General features: G+C 43.7%; 1 protein-coding gene across 1 annotated transcript in view; it reads left to right on the top strand.

Annotated features, from left to right (window-relative positions):
* maml1 (mastermind-like transcriptional coactivator 1) overlaps positions 1–20,777 on the top strand; it is a 49,842-nt gene extending 29,065 nt beyond the window's left edge. The window contains exons 4-5 of the mRNA XM_055642843.1: positions 2,313–2,430; positions 10,476–20,777. Of these exons, the coding sequence (XP_055498818.1) occupies positions 2,313–2,430; positions 10,476–11,446 (1,089 nt within the window). The 3' untranslated portion in view covers positions 11,447–20,777. The remainder of the gene's footprint in view (positions 1–2,312; positions 2,431–10,475) is intronic.
* The last annotated feature ends 591 nt before the right edge of the window (positions 20,778–21,368 follow it).

Genomic DNA, 21,368 nt, shown 5'->3' with positions numbered 1-21,368 from the left:
GTGGAAGGCTTAGACAGAGTGAATGTGGAGAGGACGGTTCCACTAGTGGGAGAATCTAAGACCAGAGGTCATAGCCTTAGAAATAATGGATATTCCAGGAAGGAGACGAGGAGGAATTTCTTTCAGAGGGTGGTGAATCTGTGGAATTCTTTGCCACAGAAGGCTGTGGAGGCCGTCAATTAATATTTTTACGGCAGAGATAGGTAGACTTGTGATTAGTACGGGTGTCAGGGATTGACCTAATTCTACTCCTATCCCTTATGACCATGGTAACTCGGCAATCGGGCAATGTCAGGTTTCAGGTGGGGAAGGGTCACAATCCATGTTCTCCAGAGATGCTACCTGATCCGCTGAGTTACCCCAGAACTGCGTATTCTTTGTTGATGTTGGTTTACAAACAAAAAGAACTAAGTGCTGAAACACACAAGGCTTTGTTTCACATTATTCTGTCTATATGTTTCTTAACGTTTATGAAACATTTAGATAGGTGCATGGATAGGATAGGTTTAAAGGGATGTGGGACCAGGTTTGGTTTAGTTTGGAGATACAGCATGGAAAAAGGCCCTTCGCCCTGCTGAGTTCACGCCGACCATCGATCACCCATTCACACTGGTTTTATGGTATCCCACTTTTGCAGAAAGTGGTGGAAGCAGATACAATTACAATGTTTAAAATAAATTTGGATGAGTATTTGGATAGGAACGACAGAGAGGGATATAGACCTAATGAGAGCAAATGTGATTAGAATAGAAAAACAAGGCTGGGAGGTGGAGAGGTCGATTTGGAACGGTGCTTGTGCAAATGGCTGCCTCCATTACTGTAAGCGATCATCATTTTGTGATAATGAATGTTAATGTTGGAAAGATCTATGCAATTCATTTAAAGCAGGTAATTAAATGTTGGCCTTAAGTACAACAGAGATGGAGCACTGAACTAGGGAAGTCTAACTCCAACTGCATGGCCTTTTGAAGAAAGATCAAGTATAGTGGACTTAGACTTTCTGGGTTTATAAGGGATTGAAAGGTGATCTTATTGAGATCACATGAGAAATTCTGAAGTTTTAGCAGGGTTAGATTCTGAGGATTTTTCTCTTGATCAAGGAACCAAAACCTGTGAATCATGATTTCTGGGAAAGAGAATGATTGCCTATATTACAATGCGAGGAGGAAGTTCTGAGGTTTGAGAATTGAGGTATCGAGGAGAAAAGTGCAGCTGTAAAGCAACAATAAGATTAGCTATAAAGGTATTGAACAGTAAACAAGACTTAAATGATCATGCGACCCACTCCTTCGTGTGTCAATGAATTGGTGTTTATGTGGGATCACATAGCAGGTTGAAACGGAAACAGTTGCTTTTCTAATGTCTAACCCCAGTGTTAATTTCCTTGAATCATTAGAGGAACCAAAGATGTATATATTTTACAACAATTTTATTGCTATATTCGTGTAGAATGATGGTCTACAGCTTTCTCTTAACAAATTTTGCTGTTAATTATATTTCATGTTATGAAACAAAAGAGATTTGGAGACTAGCAGAGGCTTGGAAACGTTCAACAAGTTGGACAACATAAGAGTGGAGGGGAAACTGTGTTAACATTTTGGGTCAAAGACCTTTGGTTAGAATTGGGAAAGAGAAGAAACAAGTTAGTTTTAAGTTGCTGAGACAGTGGGGAGGGTGTTGTGAGAATAACTGTTAAGGGTGAGGCCAAGGTTGCAACATGGGTAAGTTGTGGAGGTCAACGAGTTTAGTTTGTCTCTGTAGAGATACGGCTAGAAACAGGCCCTTGAACCCACAGAGACCATGCTGGCTGTTTCACTAGTTCTATGGTATCCCATTTTCTTATCCACTCCCTACACACTAGGGGTAGTCTACAGAGCTAATTAACCTATAAATCTACATGTACAAATCTACATCTACAAATCCTTGGGACGTGAGAGGAAACCGGAGGAGACTCATGCTGTCACAGTCAGAATGTGCAAACTCCATCCACCGACAGCACCCGAGGTCAGGATTTAACCCGGGGCTGTGAGGCAACAGCTCTACCAGCTGTGCCACGGTGGAGTGTGATAGCACAGGAACTTAAGTACAATTGTAGTCAGATGGAATCTTTGTGCAGTGGCCACTCCCCCTCCACTGTGGAAATTAAACTGCTAGCAGAGGCGAATATTGCTCCTTCGCTTGCATTGTGTCTGTGAACTGTACAAACCAGGGAACTTGAGGGCAGTTAGAAGAGGGAAAATCTTTCACATCTTTTTTGTGATAAGCAAAATACTACTACCAGTTATGTCAAACAACATATTTCTTCCCTTCAGGAGAAGCAGAGGAAACATCAGGAGCAACAGTTACAGAGGCATCTCACCAGGCCCCCACTTCAATATCAAGATCAGCAGCAAAACCCGTACCATGTTGAGCAGGTCAGCCAGTTTCAGGGTAAGTATGGTGCTCTTATTCCATCCAAAAGCAAGTGTCAACATTGGTGGAGTCTGTCAAAGACACCCTAAATGTTTTTAAAAAGATGAACATTCTTACTATTTGGTTCTTACGCCTGTCCTTGACATAATCAAGTTAGAAAGGGTGCAAAGATTTACGAGTATGTTGCCAGGACTCGAGGGCTGGAGCTGTCGGTAGAGGCTGAGTAGGCTAGGACTTTATTCCTTGGAGCGTAGGAGGATGACTGGGTTATCTTATCTATCTCTATTACTAAAAGTCTGATCTTGACCACTTCCTGTTGTTCTGTATATTGATTTTAGAAAAACCGCTGCCACTTAGGGCCGTGATTTTTGGTGATCTTACTCAGAGTCTCCCTCCGCTATGCAGGACAAGAGAATTTTTCCCATCGATTAAAATTAAAAGAGTTATTAGTGTTTTAAAAATGTTGAAGTTCTCTCTCCTGAAGGCCACGCCCCTTCCGGAGGGACTGTAAAACCAAGAAGTGTTGAGTGCCTCAGTCAGTCTCTGCAAGATGGGGGAAGCGAGAGGGTCACGCCTCTTAGTCTGATCTGTGAATAACACAGAACACATGTCTACTAAACTGTGAGTGTGGTTTTACGGACCTTGAGTGCCCCTAATGTGGTTTGAAAATGAAAATGTGGTTGGTTTGAAATAAAGCACAGCAAATGGTTGTTGGTGGTGGTTGGTTCGAAATAAAGCACAGCAAATGGTTGTTGGTTCGAAATAAAGCGCAGCAAATGGTTGTTGGTGGTGGTTGGTTCGAAATAAAGCACAGCAAATGGTTATTGGTGGGGTTGGTTCAAAATAAAGCACAGCAAATGGTTGTTGGTGGTGGTTGGTTCGAAATGGTAAATGATGAAAAGTCTAAACTTGACAACCTCCTGTTTGCACTGTATATTGAAACATAGAAACATAGAAAATAGGTGCAGGAGGAGGCCATTCGGCCCTTCGAGCCAGCACCGCCATCATTGTGATCATGGCTGATCGTCCCCAATCAATAACCCGTGCCTGCCTTCTCCCCATGTCCCTTGATTCCACTTATCTATTGATTTTAGATAAAACGCTACCACTTACGGCTGTGATTTTTGGCCATCTTACTCAGTCCCCCTCCGCTCATCAGATGCAGAGGATTCTTCCCATCAATGAAAAATAAAAGTGTTATTAGTGTTTAAAAAAAATGTTGAGAATCTCTCCTGTCAATCACGCCATGAAGGCCACGCCCCTTCCGGTGGGCGTGGGAGGGATTATAAAACCCGGAAGTGTGGGTGTGGCTCAGTCTCTGCAAGATGGGGGAGGGAGAGGTCACAACTGTCTGAGCAGTGAATCAACTGAACACACTGAATGTCTACTGAACTATGAGTGTAGTGTTTTGTGTGATTTTATGGTGGTTTCACCCTGCATGAAATGGTATGAAACTGCATTTGAATTTGGAGTCTTGCACCCTGCATAAAATGGTATGAAATTGCATTTGAATTTGGTGGTCTTGCACCCTGCTTGAAATGGTATGAAACTGAATTTGAATTTGGTGGCCTTGCACCCTGCTAGAAGTGGCATGAAACTGCACTTGAGTTTGGTGGCCCTGCACCCTGCTTGAAGTGGTAGGGAACTGCACTTGAGTTTGGTGGCCTTGCACCCTACTTGAAGTGGTATTAAACTGCAATTGAATTTGGTGGCCTTGCACCATGCTTGAAGTGGTATGAAACTGCAATTGAATTTGGTGGCCTTGCCACCTGCTTGAAGTGGCATGAAACTGCACTTGAGTTTGGTGGCCCTGCACCCTGCTTGAAGTGGTAGGGAACTGCACTTGAGTTTGGTGGCCTTGCGCACAAGTTTGGAAACTGACCTGCTTGAAGTGGTATTAAACTGCAATTGAATTTAGTGGGCTTGCACCCTGCTTGAAGTGGTATGAAACTGCAATTGAATTTGGTGGTCTTACCCCCTGCTTGAAGTGGTAGGAAACTGCACCTGAATTTGGTGGCCTTGCACCCTTCTTGAAGTGGTAAGAAACTGCACTTGAATTTGGTGGCTTTGCACCTTGCTTGAAATGGTAGGAAACTGCATTTGAATTTGGTGGCCTTGCACCCTGCTTGAAATGGAATTTAAAGGAATGGCCGTGAGTCAATTGCCAGCCCACCAGCCGCGAGTGAGCTGCCAAGTACCCAGCACATCAGGCTTGAGTGACTGAGCTGCCACCCCAAGAATCCATTTGGCCCACAGTGTCCATACTGGCCCTCTGGAAACCAGTCCCTTCAGCCCACAACATCCATACTAGCGCTCCAGAAAGCTCCCCTCCCCACTGGCCACCAATATTGGAAATGGTGGAGAGGTGGAATATTGTGTTGGGGGACTAGCCCTCCTGTGTGAACATGGGACCCAACGGGTCCCACTTAGTCTAGTAGTGTATAAAATCAAGAGAGGACTAGATCAAGTAAACGCACAGAGTCTCTTGTCCAGAGTTGAGGAATTGAGAACCAGAGGACATGATTTAAGGCAAGGGGGGAAACATTTAATAGGAACTTAAGGAGTAACCTTTTTACACAAAGGGTGGTGGGTGTATGGAACATGCTGCCGGAGGAGGTTGTTAAGGCAGGTACTATCGCAAAGTTTAAGAAACATTCAGCAGGTACATGGATAGGAAAGGCTGAGAGGGATATGGGCCAAATGCAGGCAGGTGCGGCTGTCTAAATGGGACAGGTTGGCCGTTGTGGGCTTGTTGGGCCGAAAGGCCTGTTTTCAACCCGTCTGACTCTAGGGCAATAGGTTATTGTTCTACCATCTTCAATCAAATTTGGTTCTTTTTCTTTTTCACATAATCAAAAAAAATACAGAAATACAAGCTTTTGGTCCAGTGCTGGCTCTTTAAAATGCCAAGTTGTGCTTAATCCTGCATTCTCTGTTTTGTCCATAATCCCCATTTACTTCTTGAGTACCTTTCAGATGTTTAATAGATTGTTTTTGATTCCCACTGTCCTTTTAGTGCCTGAAACCAGGGTGGAAGGAAATAAATATTTACAATCTTTGAACTTATGCCATTTGTTTGCCATTCATGGCTTCTAATTTAGTTCAGTTTAGAGATCTAGCATAGAAACGGGCCCTTCGGCCCATCAAGTCTACATCAACCATCAATCACCCGTACACTAGATCTCTATCCTACACGTTAGGGGGCAATTTACAGAGGCCAAGTACCCTACAAACCTGCACGTCTTTGGAATGTAGGAGGAAACTGGAGCACCTGGTGAAAACCCACGTGATCACAGGTAGAACATGCAAACTCCACACAGACAGCACTCGTAGTCAGGATCAAACCTGGGAAATATACCTAGATTGGGTTAATGGCACTGCAGATGCTGGTTTACCAAGGAAAGACTCAATCCTGGAGTAATTCGGCGGGTCAGGCAGCACCCTGGAGAACATAGATAGGTGATGTTTTGGGTTGGGGCCTTTCTTCAGACTGACCGATCCATGTTCTCCAGAGATGCTGCCTAACATGCTGCACGACTCCAGTGCTTTGCCTTGGGTGAATGTAACTTGGAGGTTTGTCTTTATTTTCTGAAAATGAAAGGATAAATATTTGTTGTGTTTTGGCACATCCTTTGTTTCATTCTCCACAAGCTTGTGGTTTGGTTCTCTAGGCATTGCACATTTGAGCCTGAGGGATGTATATAACTAGCAGGTGTACAGCCGTTAGATGGAGTAGAGAACTGTGATGGACTAATAACAATATAAATGATGGCTCCTAAATATTACAGCATTAGTTTTGATCCTTGGGGACACAAGGAACTACATATCCATATCAGAACATTGCAGAAACGTTCAGACTGCAATATCTTTCCTCATAAGATTGGAACTTGAGGCATTCTGTTGCTTCTTTTAAATGTGTTTTTTTTGGACAGTTGTATTGTTTGCAAGACCAGTGTTTACTGTTGATCTAGCTAACCTCCCAGAAAAGCTGTTATTTAGCTAGTTGTTACTACGGGTTTTTAGAATGTGTTTGAGCTGCCTGCCTTTTGAGGAGTTAATTTTGGATTCTAGATCTTCCAAGCATTTGGAAGATTACTTTCTGGTTTGATATTTTTAGGTGCTTCTTCATAATAGAATGTTGCTTCCTTTCCCATGTTAAATACAGACCTTTTTCTCACAACCTTCCATTTTCTTGTATCGGGAGTTTTTCTAATCTCCTACCAGGGCAAAATTTATAAAGCTGTGAATATTTTCAATAATTCATAAATAGAGAGAAAATGATTTAAAATCATACAGCACAGAACTGGCCAGCCCAACTCATCCATTCTGACCAAGATGCCCTGTCAACATTGGTCCCATCTGCCCGCGTTTAGCCCTTATCCCTCTGAACCTGTCCAGATTATTTTAAATCCAATGCCCTGTTGTTATAGTACCTGACTCAACTAACTCCTCGTTCCATATACCCACTACCCTCTCAGTGAAACAGCTACCCCTCAGGTAAAGGGAATAACTTTTAGTACAAAATGTTTACGTCCAATTAAAGAGAATCCGAGGGTGTCCCATGAGGTAGATAGTATGTCAGGACCCTCTCTGGGATGGGTCAGTTGCCTGACAACAGCTGGGAAGAAACTGTCCCTGAATCTGGGGGAGTGCTTTCTCACACTTCTGTACCTCTTGCCTGATGGAAGAGGGAGTGACTGGTCTTTGATTATGCTGGTGGCCTTGCCGAGGCAGTGTGAAGTGTGGTTGGAATCAATGGAAGTGAGGTTGGTTTGTGTGATGGTCTGGGCTATTGCAACAACCCTCTGCAATGTCTTGGATAGAGCTGATCCCAAACCATGCTGTAATGCATCCCAATAAAATGCTTTCCATGGCGAATCTGTAGAAGTTGGTGAGAGTTGTTGGGGAAATGATGCCGTTAAACTGATCTCATCTGCCTGTAAATGATCAATGTTCCTCTATTCCCTGCATATCCATGTGTCTATCCAAAAGCCTCCGAAACGCCACTGTCATATCTGCCTCCGCCACCACCCCTAGCAGCATATTCAAGGCCCCCACCACCCTCTGCACATCTCCATTAAACTTCCTCCCGCTCACCTTATAGCTATGATGTTGGACATTTCTACCCTTCATTTTATGTGGAAATAATGATATTAGCAGATCGGGAGGATTTATGGCAAGGAGCTTCAGTGATCTTCCTCCCCCACCCTCCCTGTGGGTTAAAAAAGCTGTTTATCCCCATCTCAATGCTGGCGACACATCTTTGACCAGAAACGTTAATGCTGTTTCTCTTCCCACAGATGTGGCCCAACCTTCTGGGTGTTCCAGGCATTTTCTGTTTGTCTTTCAGATTTTGGCCAGGGCATTGGAAAGTTTTAGTTGATCAAAGTCAAAAAACAAAACACTGCAGATGCTGGAAGCCTTTTAGATTTGTTTAGCAAATTGGAAGTGATTGTAAGCAAATCATTTCTACATGCCAGCCCATAATACAAACTGTGTTACTGAACTTTACATACATAAAACAACAATGCTTCTATGTGTGCTGTCTCGAACGGCCAACTGGCCTACTCCTGCACCTATTGTTTATTGTCTATTGTGTAGGAAGGAACTGCAGATGCCAGTTTATACCGAAGATAGACACAAAATGTTGGAGTAACTCAGTGGGTCAGGCAGCATCTCTGGAGGAAAGGACTAGGTGACATTTCCAGTCGGAACCCTTCGTCAGACTGAAAGATAGAACAAAACAGGGCTGCCAACAGGGTGGAGTCCATATTGATGGCTGGGAAAGATGTGCTAATGACTGGGCTACAAGGATTTGATGATTCAATGATATTTTATTATCGCATGTACATATACATGTACAGTGGAATGCTTTGTTTAGCTCAGAACCCAGTAAAATTATGTAGCAGACCATACCTAGGCAGACTAGTGGGACTTTGCCCATGCAGCTTCCAAAAATGGTTCTATATATTTCCAAATTACACATCTAGTAATAATATAACTCTTTATTCCTTTGCTCTATCAGATATTTCTCACTTTGAAGTGAGGGCTTTCTTGTGAAGGTCTAAGGTCCAAGAAGATTTCATACTGTTGTATTCTTAAGGGAGCTAAGGAGTTGTTAATTAATATGGTCTTTCCAACATCTTTCAAGCAGTTAAAAATGATCCCCTAAAATCATTTTAAGAATGCAAAGCATGTGGTATTGAGTTGACCTCGTTTACTTGAACTGTCAGACTTTTTTTCATAATGGAAATTGATAGGAGGAGTTGTACATTTATCTTTGCAATCTTAGCAGTTATTTAGCAGTCTAAAACCTAAGCAGTTTAGAGTCAATGGCATATTACAAGATACAAGATACAATTTAATTGTCATTTGGACCCCTTGAGGTCCAAACGAAATGCCGTTTCTGCAGCCGTACATTACAAACAAATAGACCCAAGACACAACATAATTTACATAAACATCCATCACATCGCTGTGATGGAAGGCCAAAAAAACGTATCTCTCCACTGCACTCTCCTCCCCCCGATGTCAAAGTCAAAGCCCCCGGCTGGCGATGGCAATTGTCCCGCGGCCATTAAAGCCACGCCGGATGGTGCGAGGTCGCACACCGGGTCTTGGTGTTGGAGCCCCCGGCGTGCGCTCGCAGAGTCCCGCGGCCATTCCAAGCCGCGCGGGGCGGTGATGTTAGGCCCCGCTCCAGGAGCTCTTCAACCCCGCAACTCGGGCGGGAGAAGTCGCTGTTGCGAGAGCCCTGAAAAGCGGTCTCCCTCCAGGGACCCGCGGGCTCCCGGTGCCGCCGTCCACCAAACCTGCAGTTGAAGCCTCCGACTCTCCGGAGGTCGGGCCGCAGCAGCAGCAGCGCTCCTCCACCGCTCCACCTGCTCCGGACTCGGCCAGCCCCGCGACGGTGACGGTGAGTCGTCAGCAACAGAGTCCCCGGTCTCTTCCTGTTGGAGGCCGCTCCTCGTTGCAGCCCCAACGATAACGGAGACCCGACAAGAAAAGGTCGGGTCTCCCGTGCAGGGAGAGATTTTAAAAGTTTCCCCCTCCCACCCCCCCACACACACACACCCCAACAAAAAATAACAAAAACTACATAAAAACATAGACAGAAAATAATAAAAACGCGGACGGGCTGCAGAGGCCGCTGCTGACGAGAGTCGCGCCGCCTACCGGAACCATATTTATTGCCATTGATCCTGGGTGCCTCTGTTTAGTGTTTGCATGTTCTCCCTGTGTTTGAGTTTCCCCCAGATGCTCCTGTTTCCTACCACACCCCAAAGATGTGTGGGTTTATTCTGTGAATTGCCCCTACAGTGTAGGGAGTGGATGAAAAAATGGGATAGCATATTTGTGGGATCGATGGTCGTTGTGGACTCAGTGGCCCGAAAGACCTATTTCCATGTTGCATCTTTCAATCATCTCAATCAATCCCTCTGAATCTTTCCCATCTATGTATCGGTGCAAATGAATTTTAAATGCCGTTTACGTACTGTACAAAACCAAATGAAGGGCCTGTTTCCATGCTGTATCTCTCAACTAAACAAAATGCATAATCTAACATGCACAAAAATTGACACCAACTGAACAAAGTTATTCAACGGCAAGTGGACGAGTTTAGGCAGAACTGAGGATATTGGGCTGTACAACAATCCTTGCTTCTGAGCTGGGCACCACTTGCCAGTTTATTCAAGGTCAGGAGAGATCGACATTGAAGAAATATTAGAGAAATTAACGTTCATGCCGCTGGGGTGTAAGTTGTCCAAATGAAATATGAGTTGCCGTTCCTCCAATTTGCGTGTGGCTTCACTCTGACAGGGGCGGGGGCGCAGGACAGAAAGGTCCGTGTGGGAAGGGGATGTATGGCAACTGGGAGATCATAAAATGTATGGCAACTGGGAGATCGCATAGACCAAGGCGGACTGAGTGGCAGCGAAGCGATATCCAGTCTGCGCTTGGTCTCACAGGCTCATTAGCAGCCCACAGCGAGAACCCAATGGTTCATACCACTGGGTGCTAGGAATTAATTAATTGTCTGAATGTTCTGCTTAATTTCCTAGGTTCTCCTCAAGTTCTTCAAACGGTTGGAAATCTGTCCACGTCAAGTCCAGGTGGCCCGCGATTGTTCTCCCAGAGTCAAAACATGATCCAGATTGCACCGAGCCAGATTGCTGCCTCCTCCAGTGGCTCAGCTGCCTCCCAGTCAGAGCTGGGAGTGACCCAGTACAGTAACATGCACAATGTCCAACAGGGAATGTACAACGTGGGCTCGAGTCTGAACCAAATGCTTTCACAGGATACGATCACAAATGGGCAGCATTCAAACTCATTGCAGAGGCAACCAAGTAGGACTCGAGGCACCCCCGTACTAACGGGGTACAGTCAGAATCACCTCGGCAACTCCAGCCTTGCACAGCAGCAGCAGCTTAGCAAAGGACCTGTGAATCAGGCGGTGTCAAAAACTCCCTTGCAGAGGTTACCCGGTGCTGTGGCGAATCAGAATTCCTCATGGCAGCATCAAGCTTTGCAAACCGTGAGCAACCAAAACCAACCCAGCAGTAACCTCGTAGCATTCAGTAGTACCTCAACTTTCCATGTGAGGCCATCACACCCCAAAATAGCAAGCCAGCAGTTTGTGCAGGGAATGCCCCGTGCGAGTCTTCAGGCTGCCAGGCCGATGGGAACTATCAACTCCAGCATCGGTGGACAGATGATGCCTACGTTAGGTGGCTCTCTGTCACAGACAAATCCGCCCTCCCAAGCGGTTCCCAATTTAACCCAGTCTGTTACGGACATGGCAACCTTTGGCCCTGGCCAACAAATGGGTGCAAGGAGCAGCCTCCACTGCAATCAAAGTTTCCAGGTAAGAAGCTCCAGTCAGGAACTACCGTTTAGTTTCGGTGGTCAGGCTGGTGGCAGCACACTTCAGGGACTGCCAGGAGACACGGACCTGATGGACTCCTTGTTGAAAAACAGGACTACGGAAGAATGGATAATCGATTTGGACGAGTTTCTGGGATCTCAACATTGAAAGGCAGTCTGTCACCAATATTTTGGGGAAAGTGTAATTATGGATTTTTTTTTAAAAAAACAGTTTGGGACCAAAAATAACTATCGAATCTGTGTGGCACATGACAGGTGAAAATGTATGGTTGGGAAAAATTTGTGGGCAGTTGTAATAATTGCTATCTTACTGGCAAGTTGCACAAAGTTCTGGAGTATCTCAGTGGGGCAGGCAGCATCTGCGGACGGCGTGGATCAGTGACGTTTTGGGGTGGGATTCTTCAGACTTAAGTAGTCCTGATCTGAAACACCACCCGTCCATGTTCTCTAGCGATGCCTGAGCCGCTGATTTACAGCAGCACTTGGTTTTCTTTTGTAAACCAGCATCTACAGTTCCTTGTGTCTCCATGTCATGTTACAATTTTGTATTTTAAAACATATACACCCACGTTATTTAACACCCAAGCTCTTTTGATCCATTGCTGATCAGGAAGTCTTAGGCAAATCACTTCATTCTTTTTCTCACCCATCAGCTCACAACAGTCAAGTCATGCAAGGGGAAAATATTGCAATTGCTCCCTTGAAATCCAGTCCATCATTTTTATATTGTTTCTGCCCCCTCTGCCAAGGGAATGGCATCTATTTTTCTTCCTTGAAGACTCCTTAGTTTTTATTCACAATCACCTCTACCTTAATTTCTAAAGAATACTACAGCCTGAACATATCCAGAATCTCCCATCAGATAAACCTTTTTCGCCACATTGTGCAATATCCTCTTATGTACACTTCTGTGGTGGGGCAGGATTTATAACAAGTAGCAGACTTCTTTGAATCCAATCAAGAATGTACATCTAGCCCCGCCATGGCCCGTTCTACATTTTAGTTGTGCTGCCTCCACCACAGTTTTTATTTTTCTTCTCGGTGTAGTCAGTATTTTTATTCTTCAAGCTTCTTGCTTTTGGCTTGGTCTGCAACACCCTTACACTCCAGCTGCACATTTCCAGACAGCAAGGGCTGGTTAGCTCTGTAAAGTAATTGCTGGAGTTCTTGAACATTTCAAGTGCTGCATTTTTACAAGTCATGCTAATCGTCCTGATCTTTGTTTTTCTTTTTGTTTTGGCATAGTCTCTGTTTTAAATTGCGGTTACTATCCACTACTTTTTTACTTCCTGTAAAGTAATTGAATGGTGTATAGCTGTTCATTTGAGGGGAAGCAGGTTTTTCCCTTTTGCACTACTTAGATTTCTGGGCTTTAGTCACGCTCATCGATTCTTAGAACTGTCGTGGTGAAGAGATCGTTCAGCCTGTCATGTCAGTTCTGGCTAAATAAATACTATACCGCCTTATCCCAACTTCCAGCACTAACTGCGCCCCCTCTTCATAAACACATCCAATATCTCAGCAAATATTATGAAGATTTCTGACTACCACACCCTTCAGGCACTTCCAAACCCAAAGTAAACATAGAAACATAGAAATTAGGTGCAGGAGTAGGCCATTCGGCCCTTCGAGCCTGCACCGCCATTCAATATGATCATGGTTGATCATCCAACTCAGTATCCCGTACCTGCCTTCTCTCCATACCCCCTGATCCCCTTAGCCACAAGGGCCACATCTAACTCCCTCTTAAATATAGCCAATGAACTGGCCTCAACTACCCTCTGCGGCAGAGAGTTCCAGAGATTCACCACTCTCCGTGTGAAAAAAGTTCTCCTCGTCTCGGTTTTAAAGGATTTCCCCCTTATCCTTAAGCTGTGACCCCTTGTCCTGGAGATGGGAAAATGTTTGGGAAAGTAGGTGGGAAAATGTTCACCCTCTCAATGTAATCAATTACTTTTATATTGTTTGTTGACTCTGCTAAGGAAATGGGGTTCCTTTTATTCTTTGATGGTTCCTCAATGATATACATGATCACAAGAATACAGCCCTACCTTAGATACAGCACAGGGATAATCAGCCCACAATCTCTGTACCGAACATGATGCCAAGACCAACTATAACCGGCCTGCAGGTAATCCATATCCCTCCATTCCCTGTGTATCCATGTGCCGAACAAAATGTCTCTTCAATGCCACTATTGTATCTGCCTCCACCACCACCCCTGCCAGCGTGTTCCAGGCGGTAACCACCCTTTAGAATAAAAAAAACTTGCCCTGCACATTTCCTTTAAACTTAGCCTCTCTCACTTTAAAGATATACCCTCCAGTATTTGATATTTCCATTTTCCATACCGAGAAAATGGCTGTCAACTCTAATTGCCGAGAAAATGCCTCTAATAATTTTATAAATTTAACAGATTTCTCCTCAATGTCTGAAGTTCCAGAGAAAACAATCCAAGTCTGTCCAACCTCTTTTAGCTAATGCTTAAGCTTAGGCATCATTCTGATAAACCACTTCTGCACCCTCTTGAGCCTCGACATCCTTTCTGTAATGGGGCAATCAAAATTGCATGTCATACTCCAAATGTGGCCTTACCAAAGACCATTAAAGCAGCAAAATGACTTCCTGGTGCACTGTTCCAACCAATGAAGGCAATCTTAACAAATGCCGCCTTTGCCACTCTACCTTTATGAACTTAAATTTTAGCAATGCAGCATGGAAATGGGCCCTTCAACCCATGGAGAGCAAGCCAACCATTACCTTTTCGATCTAGTTCTATCTTATCCCATTTTCTCATCCACTCCTTCCTTACACACTAGGGACAATTTACAGAGGGCCAATTAACCTACAAACCTGTACATCTTTGGGATGCAGGAGAAAACCAGAGCTCCCGGGGGAAACTCACATGATCCCAGGGAGAATGCGCAAACTCCGCACACAGCATCCAAGGTTGGGATCCAACCCGGAAATCTGGTGTTATGATGCAGCAGCTCTACCAGCTGCGCCACCGTGCCGCCCAACAGATAATGAAAACGGTAAGGGTTTGCCCTTGTACAGACTTTCTTAACACCTAAATCTTTCCATCATACAGTCCATCTACTCCCTATGGTTTAGCTCCTTGCAGGTTCTCAGGTACATAACTTTGTGGCTCTGGAATAACTTGCAATTTCCTGCCACCTTCCTCACTCTTCCCCCATGTTATGTGCAAAACATTCCCAACATTGAGGTTTAAATCATTACTTTACTAGACGTAAGGGACTGAGAACGGGCACCTCTCGTTTTTAGCGTGTTTGATTTATGCACTTTTTAAATAATGTGCTTGCTCATTTAATACCAAAGCTTGATTTACGTGCTTTAATTTTGAGCACGTTATTTCTAAATACGCCTGATTTACGTGCTTGTACTTTTGAAATAGCGCGCTTAAATTTACACCTAGAAGCGTAGTCAGGTATATGTTTGATTCATGAGTTTTGGGATTACGCGATGCTTTGCAAGAGCTTAGCCACTGCGTAAAACTCGAGGAGCCTGAAGTGAGCACTGTAGGCCCCAATATTCCAGTCACACAAATATTTCCCACCCTTCCATGTACCTGTCTAAATGTTTCTTAAACGTTGCAGTAGGACCTGCCTTAACTACCTCCTCTAGCAGCTGTAAAAAAAAAAGTTACCCCTCTGGTTCCTATTAAATCTTCCCTCATCCTAAAACTATGTCCTGTGGTTCTTGATTCCTCTTTTATGCGGGATTCTGCGTTTACCCAATCCATTCCTCTCATGATTTTGTACACCTCTATATTCATCCTCCTGTGCTCCAAGGAATAAAGTCCTAGCCTGCTCAACCTCTCCCTCTCTCTCAGTCTCTTGAGTCCAGACAACATTCTTGTAAATCTTCTCTGAACCCTTTCAAACCCTTTCCAGCTATCCATTCATTACCTCACACTTCCCGACTGAACCAATTTTTGATCTAATTTGTGACTACCTTGGGTCTAATGGGTGTTTATCTTATTCGGGCAGATAATCGCAATGAATAACTACATAGGCAATGACCACTCTGGGTAGTTCAATGAAAATTCATTCTATTTTTCATCTTTGGTGTCCTTTGACACAATAATACTGACAGTGATGGCTCGGTACCTTGGGTGCACGTGTTCATTAGAAGGGCCTGTTTCCACTCTGTATCTCCAAAGTAAAGAATTTCAAACAAATGTGCTCTATAATGAACCCAGCAACGTGAAGCCATTGCCCTAGCATTGCCCATGTTAAGTAACCAGCGCCCACCAGCAGAAAGGCTTGCCCCTGCATTGGCAAAGTCTTAACACCCCATGCAAAACGTGTCCACTTCTGCAATGAGCAATATCTTGCACTTTACTCCTTTACATCCTGTCTCTCCTCCCGAGAGAAAGAGGTGAGGAGAGAGCTTCTAAACTAGTCTGTACTCATGGCACTGTGGTCCCTCCAGTGTTCGGGCCCTCCTGAACTCCATTGAAATATTTCAGAATCAAACTTGGCTCAACCTTTATAAGCAGTTAGAAGTTGGGAAAGATTAATTGCACTATGCATCTGGCCCTGTTTCAGCCCATTTTGTTTTTTGATTGTGGCAACACGGGGATGCATTTCATCTGTTATATTCCACCCTCTGCCTCATCTTTGTCTAGTGGGGTTCCTCTCTGACAGAGTTGTGCCTCACATTGATCTGCCTCATGCAAACTTGTGTCTGGGATTTAAAGGTCAAAGAGTGATACAGCGTGGAAACAGGCCGGCTCAACTTGCCCATGCCGACCAACATGTCCCATCTACACTGGTCCCTGCCTACATTGAGCCTATATCTGTCTAATCCTATCCTATCCATGTTCCAGTCTAAATGTTTCTTAAAAGTTGCAATAGTACCTGCCTCAACTACCTCCTTCAGCAGCTCGTTCCATACACCCACCACCACATGTAAAAAGTTACCCTGTTAAATTTCTTCCCCCCACCCCCACCCACCTCAAACCCATGTCCTCTGGTTCTCGATTCCCCAACTCTGGGCAAGAGACTGCATTTATCCTGTCTATTCCTCGCATTATTTTGTACACCTGTATAAGGTCACCCCTTATCCTACTGCGCTCATCGGACAGGGTTAGACTTTTACCTTTGCCTGTGTCTGACCATGAATTATCCAGGTCTACCAGCCAGACAAATGATGCATTGTTATCCCAACCATCCATTTCCCTGACTCGTGGTTGAGATGTTTTACGGAAAATACACTGCCCCTCCGATCAAGGTGCTTGCAGTATCTTAATGTTTGAATTAGTTAAAGTGTGTGTACATAAATGTTTACATTTTTATAAAATTGATAAAAGTATTTAGGTCTTTGTCTGTAATATATTTTTACATTTTAGAGTTTAAAAAAAAAAAGCATTTCTTGCTATGATTTTTGTAAGTCTTGATTCTGCACTTGATTATATTGACTTGTTCTGCCTAACCACGCTGTATTTGGCTGTAATGTCAGATCTTAAACCCACACCACGCACCTTTTTTAGAAATGTTCTGGCAAAAAAAAACCTATGGCCAAACCTTGTTTGAAAGTTACTTCCCACACCTCTGAAGAAGGGTCCAGACCCAACACGTCAGCTATCCATGTCTTCCAGACATGCTGCCTATCCCGCTAAGTTACACTAGTACTATATTTCCCTCCTTTCTTCTAAATTACGCAAAGTACTGGATTAACTCAGCTGGTCAGGCTTCATCTCTGGAGAACATGGAAAGCTGACGTTTCGGATCAGGTCCTGAAGAGGTCTGAAGAAGGGTCCTGACCCGAAATGTCATCTATCCATGTTCTCCAGAGATGCTGCCTGAGCTGTTCCAGCACTTTGTGTTCTTTCGAGTATTAACCAGGATCTGCAGTTCTTTGTTTCTTTCCCCTTCCCCTGAACACTTGATTACTTCTGCATGTTTAAATTAACATGTATCTGAGTTTGTTTAAGGAATATTATGGTGCGTGTGCGGTAACTGTTATCAAGCTGAAATGACATTTATTTATTCCTGAGAAATATGTTCTCGGTGATCTTTTGCTACCAATCCACGCGTCTTCCAGAAATTAATTGTTACTACTTCAGTCTATTTGTTATTCAGTTCAGTTCCCACCTCCCCAGGTAACTAACTTTATCCATTTTATTCCTGCCATCACAGGGATTTTAAACTTGTTGTCACAGCACTTTGAATATTTCCTACTCAAAGCCATTTCTTTAAACAGAATAGCAATTTTTTTTAATGGAGAATTATGTAGCTTTTACTTTTTTTGTTAATATAATTCAGGTAAAATCTGTGTGTGCAGTTTGAACACGGCTGTATAACTTTGTGTAAAGCAGGCTGTATATGGTGCTTGCTTTTCTTTTTGATCCCTTATATTTTTTAATGTTTTTTATGTTAAATTATTTAAATGGTATAAACATTTTTTTGAGTTTAACAATGTAATTCAGAATAAGGCTGTCATTGTGTAAACTTTTGGCACCAATTCCATGTAGAATCCCAGATTCCACGGTGACTGGTGAGAATTTAATTTGTGACCAACTACTCGCCTCTTTCCACGGGTTACATTTGCTGTGTGTTTCCCTCTCTCCCTGCTCAAGGGCAATCTGTATAATCACTCACTAAAAATGCATTATAATGACTGAAAATTAATTGCTCTTTGTTACTGTTTAAGCCACACAATTGCAAGAACTTAGTGCGCAAATCAAATTCTAACCAGATGGATGTTGTTTGTATCTGGGTTCCTTCACATTAATGGGTTCTGATTTTTTTTCTACCGAGTGAATCTGCTTACTAATAGAGATTCTATCATACGATTTGCTTATTTTGTTTTGAAATAGAGGGTGACCTTGAACCTTATGAATTCTCCAGGGCTGTTTTGTACAACAGTAATATTCCGTTTCTAAAATGCTTGGCAGAGGAGTTTTTCACACAAGTAAACAAGACACACAAAGTGCTGGAGTAACTCAGCAGGACAGGCAGCATTTCTGGAGAACATGGATCGGTTTAGAACACGGGCCTGGAAAAGGGTGCTGTCTGACCCACTGAGTTACTCCAGCACTTTTGTGTCTTTCTTTTTGTAAACCAGCATCTGCGGTTCCTTGTGCCCACAGTTCGCACTCCAGTAGTTCCGTCTCCAGTAGGCTGCTTCTGGCTCTCGCCTCCATGTCTGTGAGGGGGTGTTTGAAGCAGCTGGCCACCCATCTGCCATCCTTACCCGAAGGGAGATTAAATTCCAGCTACAGTGCTCAGCCTGCCACTTAGTAACTTGTTCTGCATGGTATTAAAATCCCTGGGGCATGGTCATGAATCATAGAACATGCAGCACAAAGTCAGTACCAGCCATGATACCAATTTAAAATAGTTCCTATATCACATCTGAAGAATCTTGACCTGAAACGTCACCTATCCATGTTCTCCAGACTGACTCGCAAAATTCTAGCATCTGCAGTTCCTTGTGTCTAATATAATTCCATTTGCCTTCACATGGTCTTGATCCTTCTAAATTCTGCTGGTTCATGTGCCTGCCTAAATATCTCTTGAGCATCACTATCATGTGTCTTTCCATCACCATCGCTCGCAGTGGATTCCAGGCACCCACCACCCTCTGGGTAAAAATAAAAATAATAATCTTGCCTCACACAACTCATTTAAAACTTTTCCCTCTTGCGTTAGACCATTGTACACTAGTCTCTGACATTTCCACCCTGGGGGGAAAAGATTCTGACTGTCTACCCTATCTATGAAGCTCATAATTTTATATATGGGCACCTTGCGTTTTACGTATGCTTGATTTGTATGTTTTTGAAATAACACGCTTGTTCCTTTTAATACCAAAGCTTGATTTACGGTTGGTATTTTTGGAATAACACGCTCAAATTTACACCTGATGGCATAGTCACGTATATGTTTAACTTAAATATTTTTGCATTACGTGTTGCTTTTCAAGCACGTAATTCCAGTGTAAAATGTGAGGAGCCAGTTCTTCTATCAGGCCTCCCCTTAACCTTTAGACGTTACAGATACAGCATGGAAACGGGCCCTTCGACTCAGCAAGTCCGCGCCAACTAGCAAACACTCCGTACACTCGCACTATCCTACCCACCAGGGCCAATTTTTACCAAAGCCAATTAACCTACAAATCAGTATGTCTTTGGTTCTTGAAGCTCCAGTGAAAACAAAGTAAATCTGTCCCTGTCGCTAATAGCCTCTAATCCAGGCAACATCTTGACAAACGTCTTCCAAAGCCTCCACGTTCTTTCCATGAGGCCATCAGAACCACTGAGTGTGGCATCATGGGGTCTTTAGCAGTGTTGGTAGCACTGATACATAGTTTATCTGTAGTACAGATTTCAGAGTTAACTGATTTATTGTCTTGAGGTGGGCATTTAACAAACACAACATTTAGGCCAAACGCAAATTGGAGGAATGGCTTGGGCAACTTAAAACCCAGCGGGATGTATTGATTTCGTTAAGGAACCCTTGTGTCCCCTCTTTCTCCGTCCCTCCCCCACCCTTGTCGTCATACTAGTTTCACGGTCGTCCTGCTGAGTTTCATTGTTTGTATCACTCATTATCACCCTCTCCACAGCCAACAATGGACCATTGTGGACTCCATCTTTTCTTGATCCTCGTTGCTGGCTTTGATTTGTCCTTTTGCATATCTGTCATTCATTTGTTCTATGTTCCTTTTCATATTTCTCATTTCCCTCTCCCCTCACTTGCAGTCTCAAGAAGTGTCTTGACTTGAAACGTCACCTGCCCATGTTCTCCAGAGATGCTGTGTGACCCGCTGAGTTACTCAAGCACTTTGTGTCTATCTTGAACATTTAACTTGTTTACTGTGGTTAACAACTTCCTGCAGTACGGGCCCTTTTTGAGTTTGTGTCTCTGGTTGAGTGAGGATCATACTACCTTGGCAGCGTGTGGCCGATTGTGTGGGGATGCTATTACTGTTTGGTGGGTAGGTTTAATTTTAAACACACTCTGGAACTTGAACTGACCAGACTACAATAAAGGGATAGACACAAAGTGCTGGAATAACTCAGCAGGTCAGGCAGCATCTCTGGAGAAAAAGGATGGGTCAGGATCCGTCTTCAGACTGAAAAAGTAAGACGAGCGTCTGAAAAACGTCCCCATCCATTTTCTCCAGAGATGTTGGTTGACCTGAGTTACTCCAACATTTTGTGTGTCTATCTTTGGTATAAACCGTCATCTGCAGTTCTTTGTTTTGGCAACTACAACAGGGATCAACTGGAGTCTCGCCTCCCCTGATTGATGTGGCAATGGATCACACTGTTCTGAGCTACAACCACTCTCCCGCCTCCCCTGCTACCACCACATCCTTGTTATAATTACCCTCAACTGCGGTTTGGCCATGGTGGGTTTTTTTTTTTTCTATCATAAACTACATGTATCTGTAAATATAACTCAAAATCTTAGGAATCATGTGTGAATAAAGACTTCTTCATGATATTTTTGTAAGTGCGTTGTGTTTCTTTCCTGGGTTTGTGGCTTGATAGGATCTGGAGCCTAAGTGATGAAATTTGCGTGCAAGTCTGCATAGAAAAAAATTCTTTAAACAGCAATTTTTACCTGTCGAAACCACAATTCTATAGCAGTAGCATAGTTTTTGGCAGTTTCTAAAGAAGAGGATCTATTTTCCCAATATGCAGCTAACTGATATTTATGTTTTGAACCTTCTCTGATGCCCACCGATTCACGCCAACCATTGATCACCCATGCACGAGCACTATCCTGCACACACTAGGGAGACAATTTTACTGACGCCAAGTAGCCTCCAAACCCGCACGTCTTTGGGCTGTGGGAAGAAATTGGAGCAACTGGAGAAAACCCATGCAGTCACGGAGAATGTGCAAACCCCGTACAGACAGCACCTGTAGTCTGGATCCAACCCAGGTCTCTGGTGCTGTAAGGCAGCAACTCTACCACTGATTATTTCTATATCTCATGATATTAGAATCCTCCTCGAGGTGATCCCTCAACCTTCTTTGTTTGAGGGACAACATTCCCCACCTCTCCTGGCTCTCCTTATAACTCACACTC

Source organism: Leucoraja erinacea, chromosome 11, assembly GCF_028641065.1.
Source record: "Leucoraja erinacea ecotype New England chromosome 11, Leri_hhj_1, whole genome shotgun sequence".
NCBI classification, from domain to species: domain Eukaryota; kingdom Metazoa; phylum Chordata; class Chondrichthyes; order Rajiformes; family Rajidae; genus Leucoraja; species Leucoraja erinaceus.
Note: the sequence above shows the minus strand (reverse complement) of the source record. Positions and strands in the feature narration are given on the sequence as shown.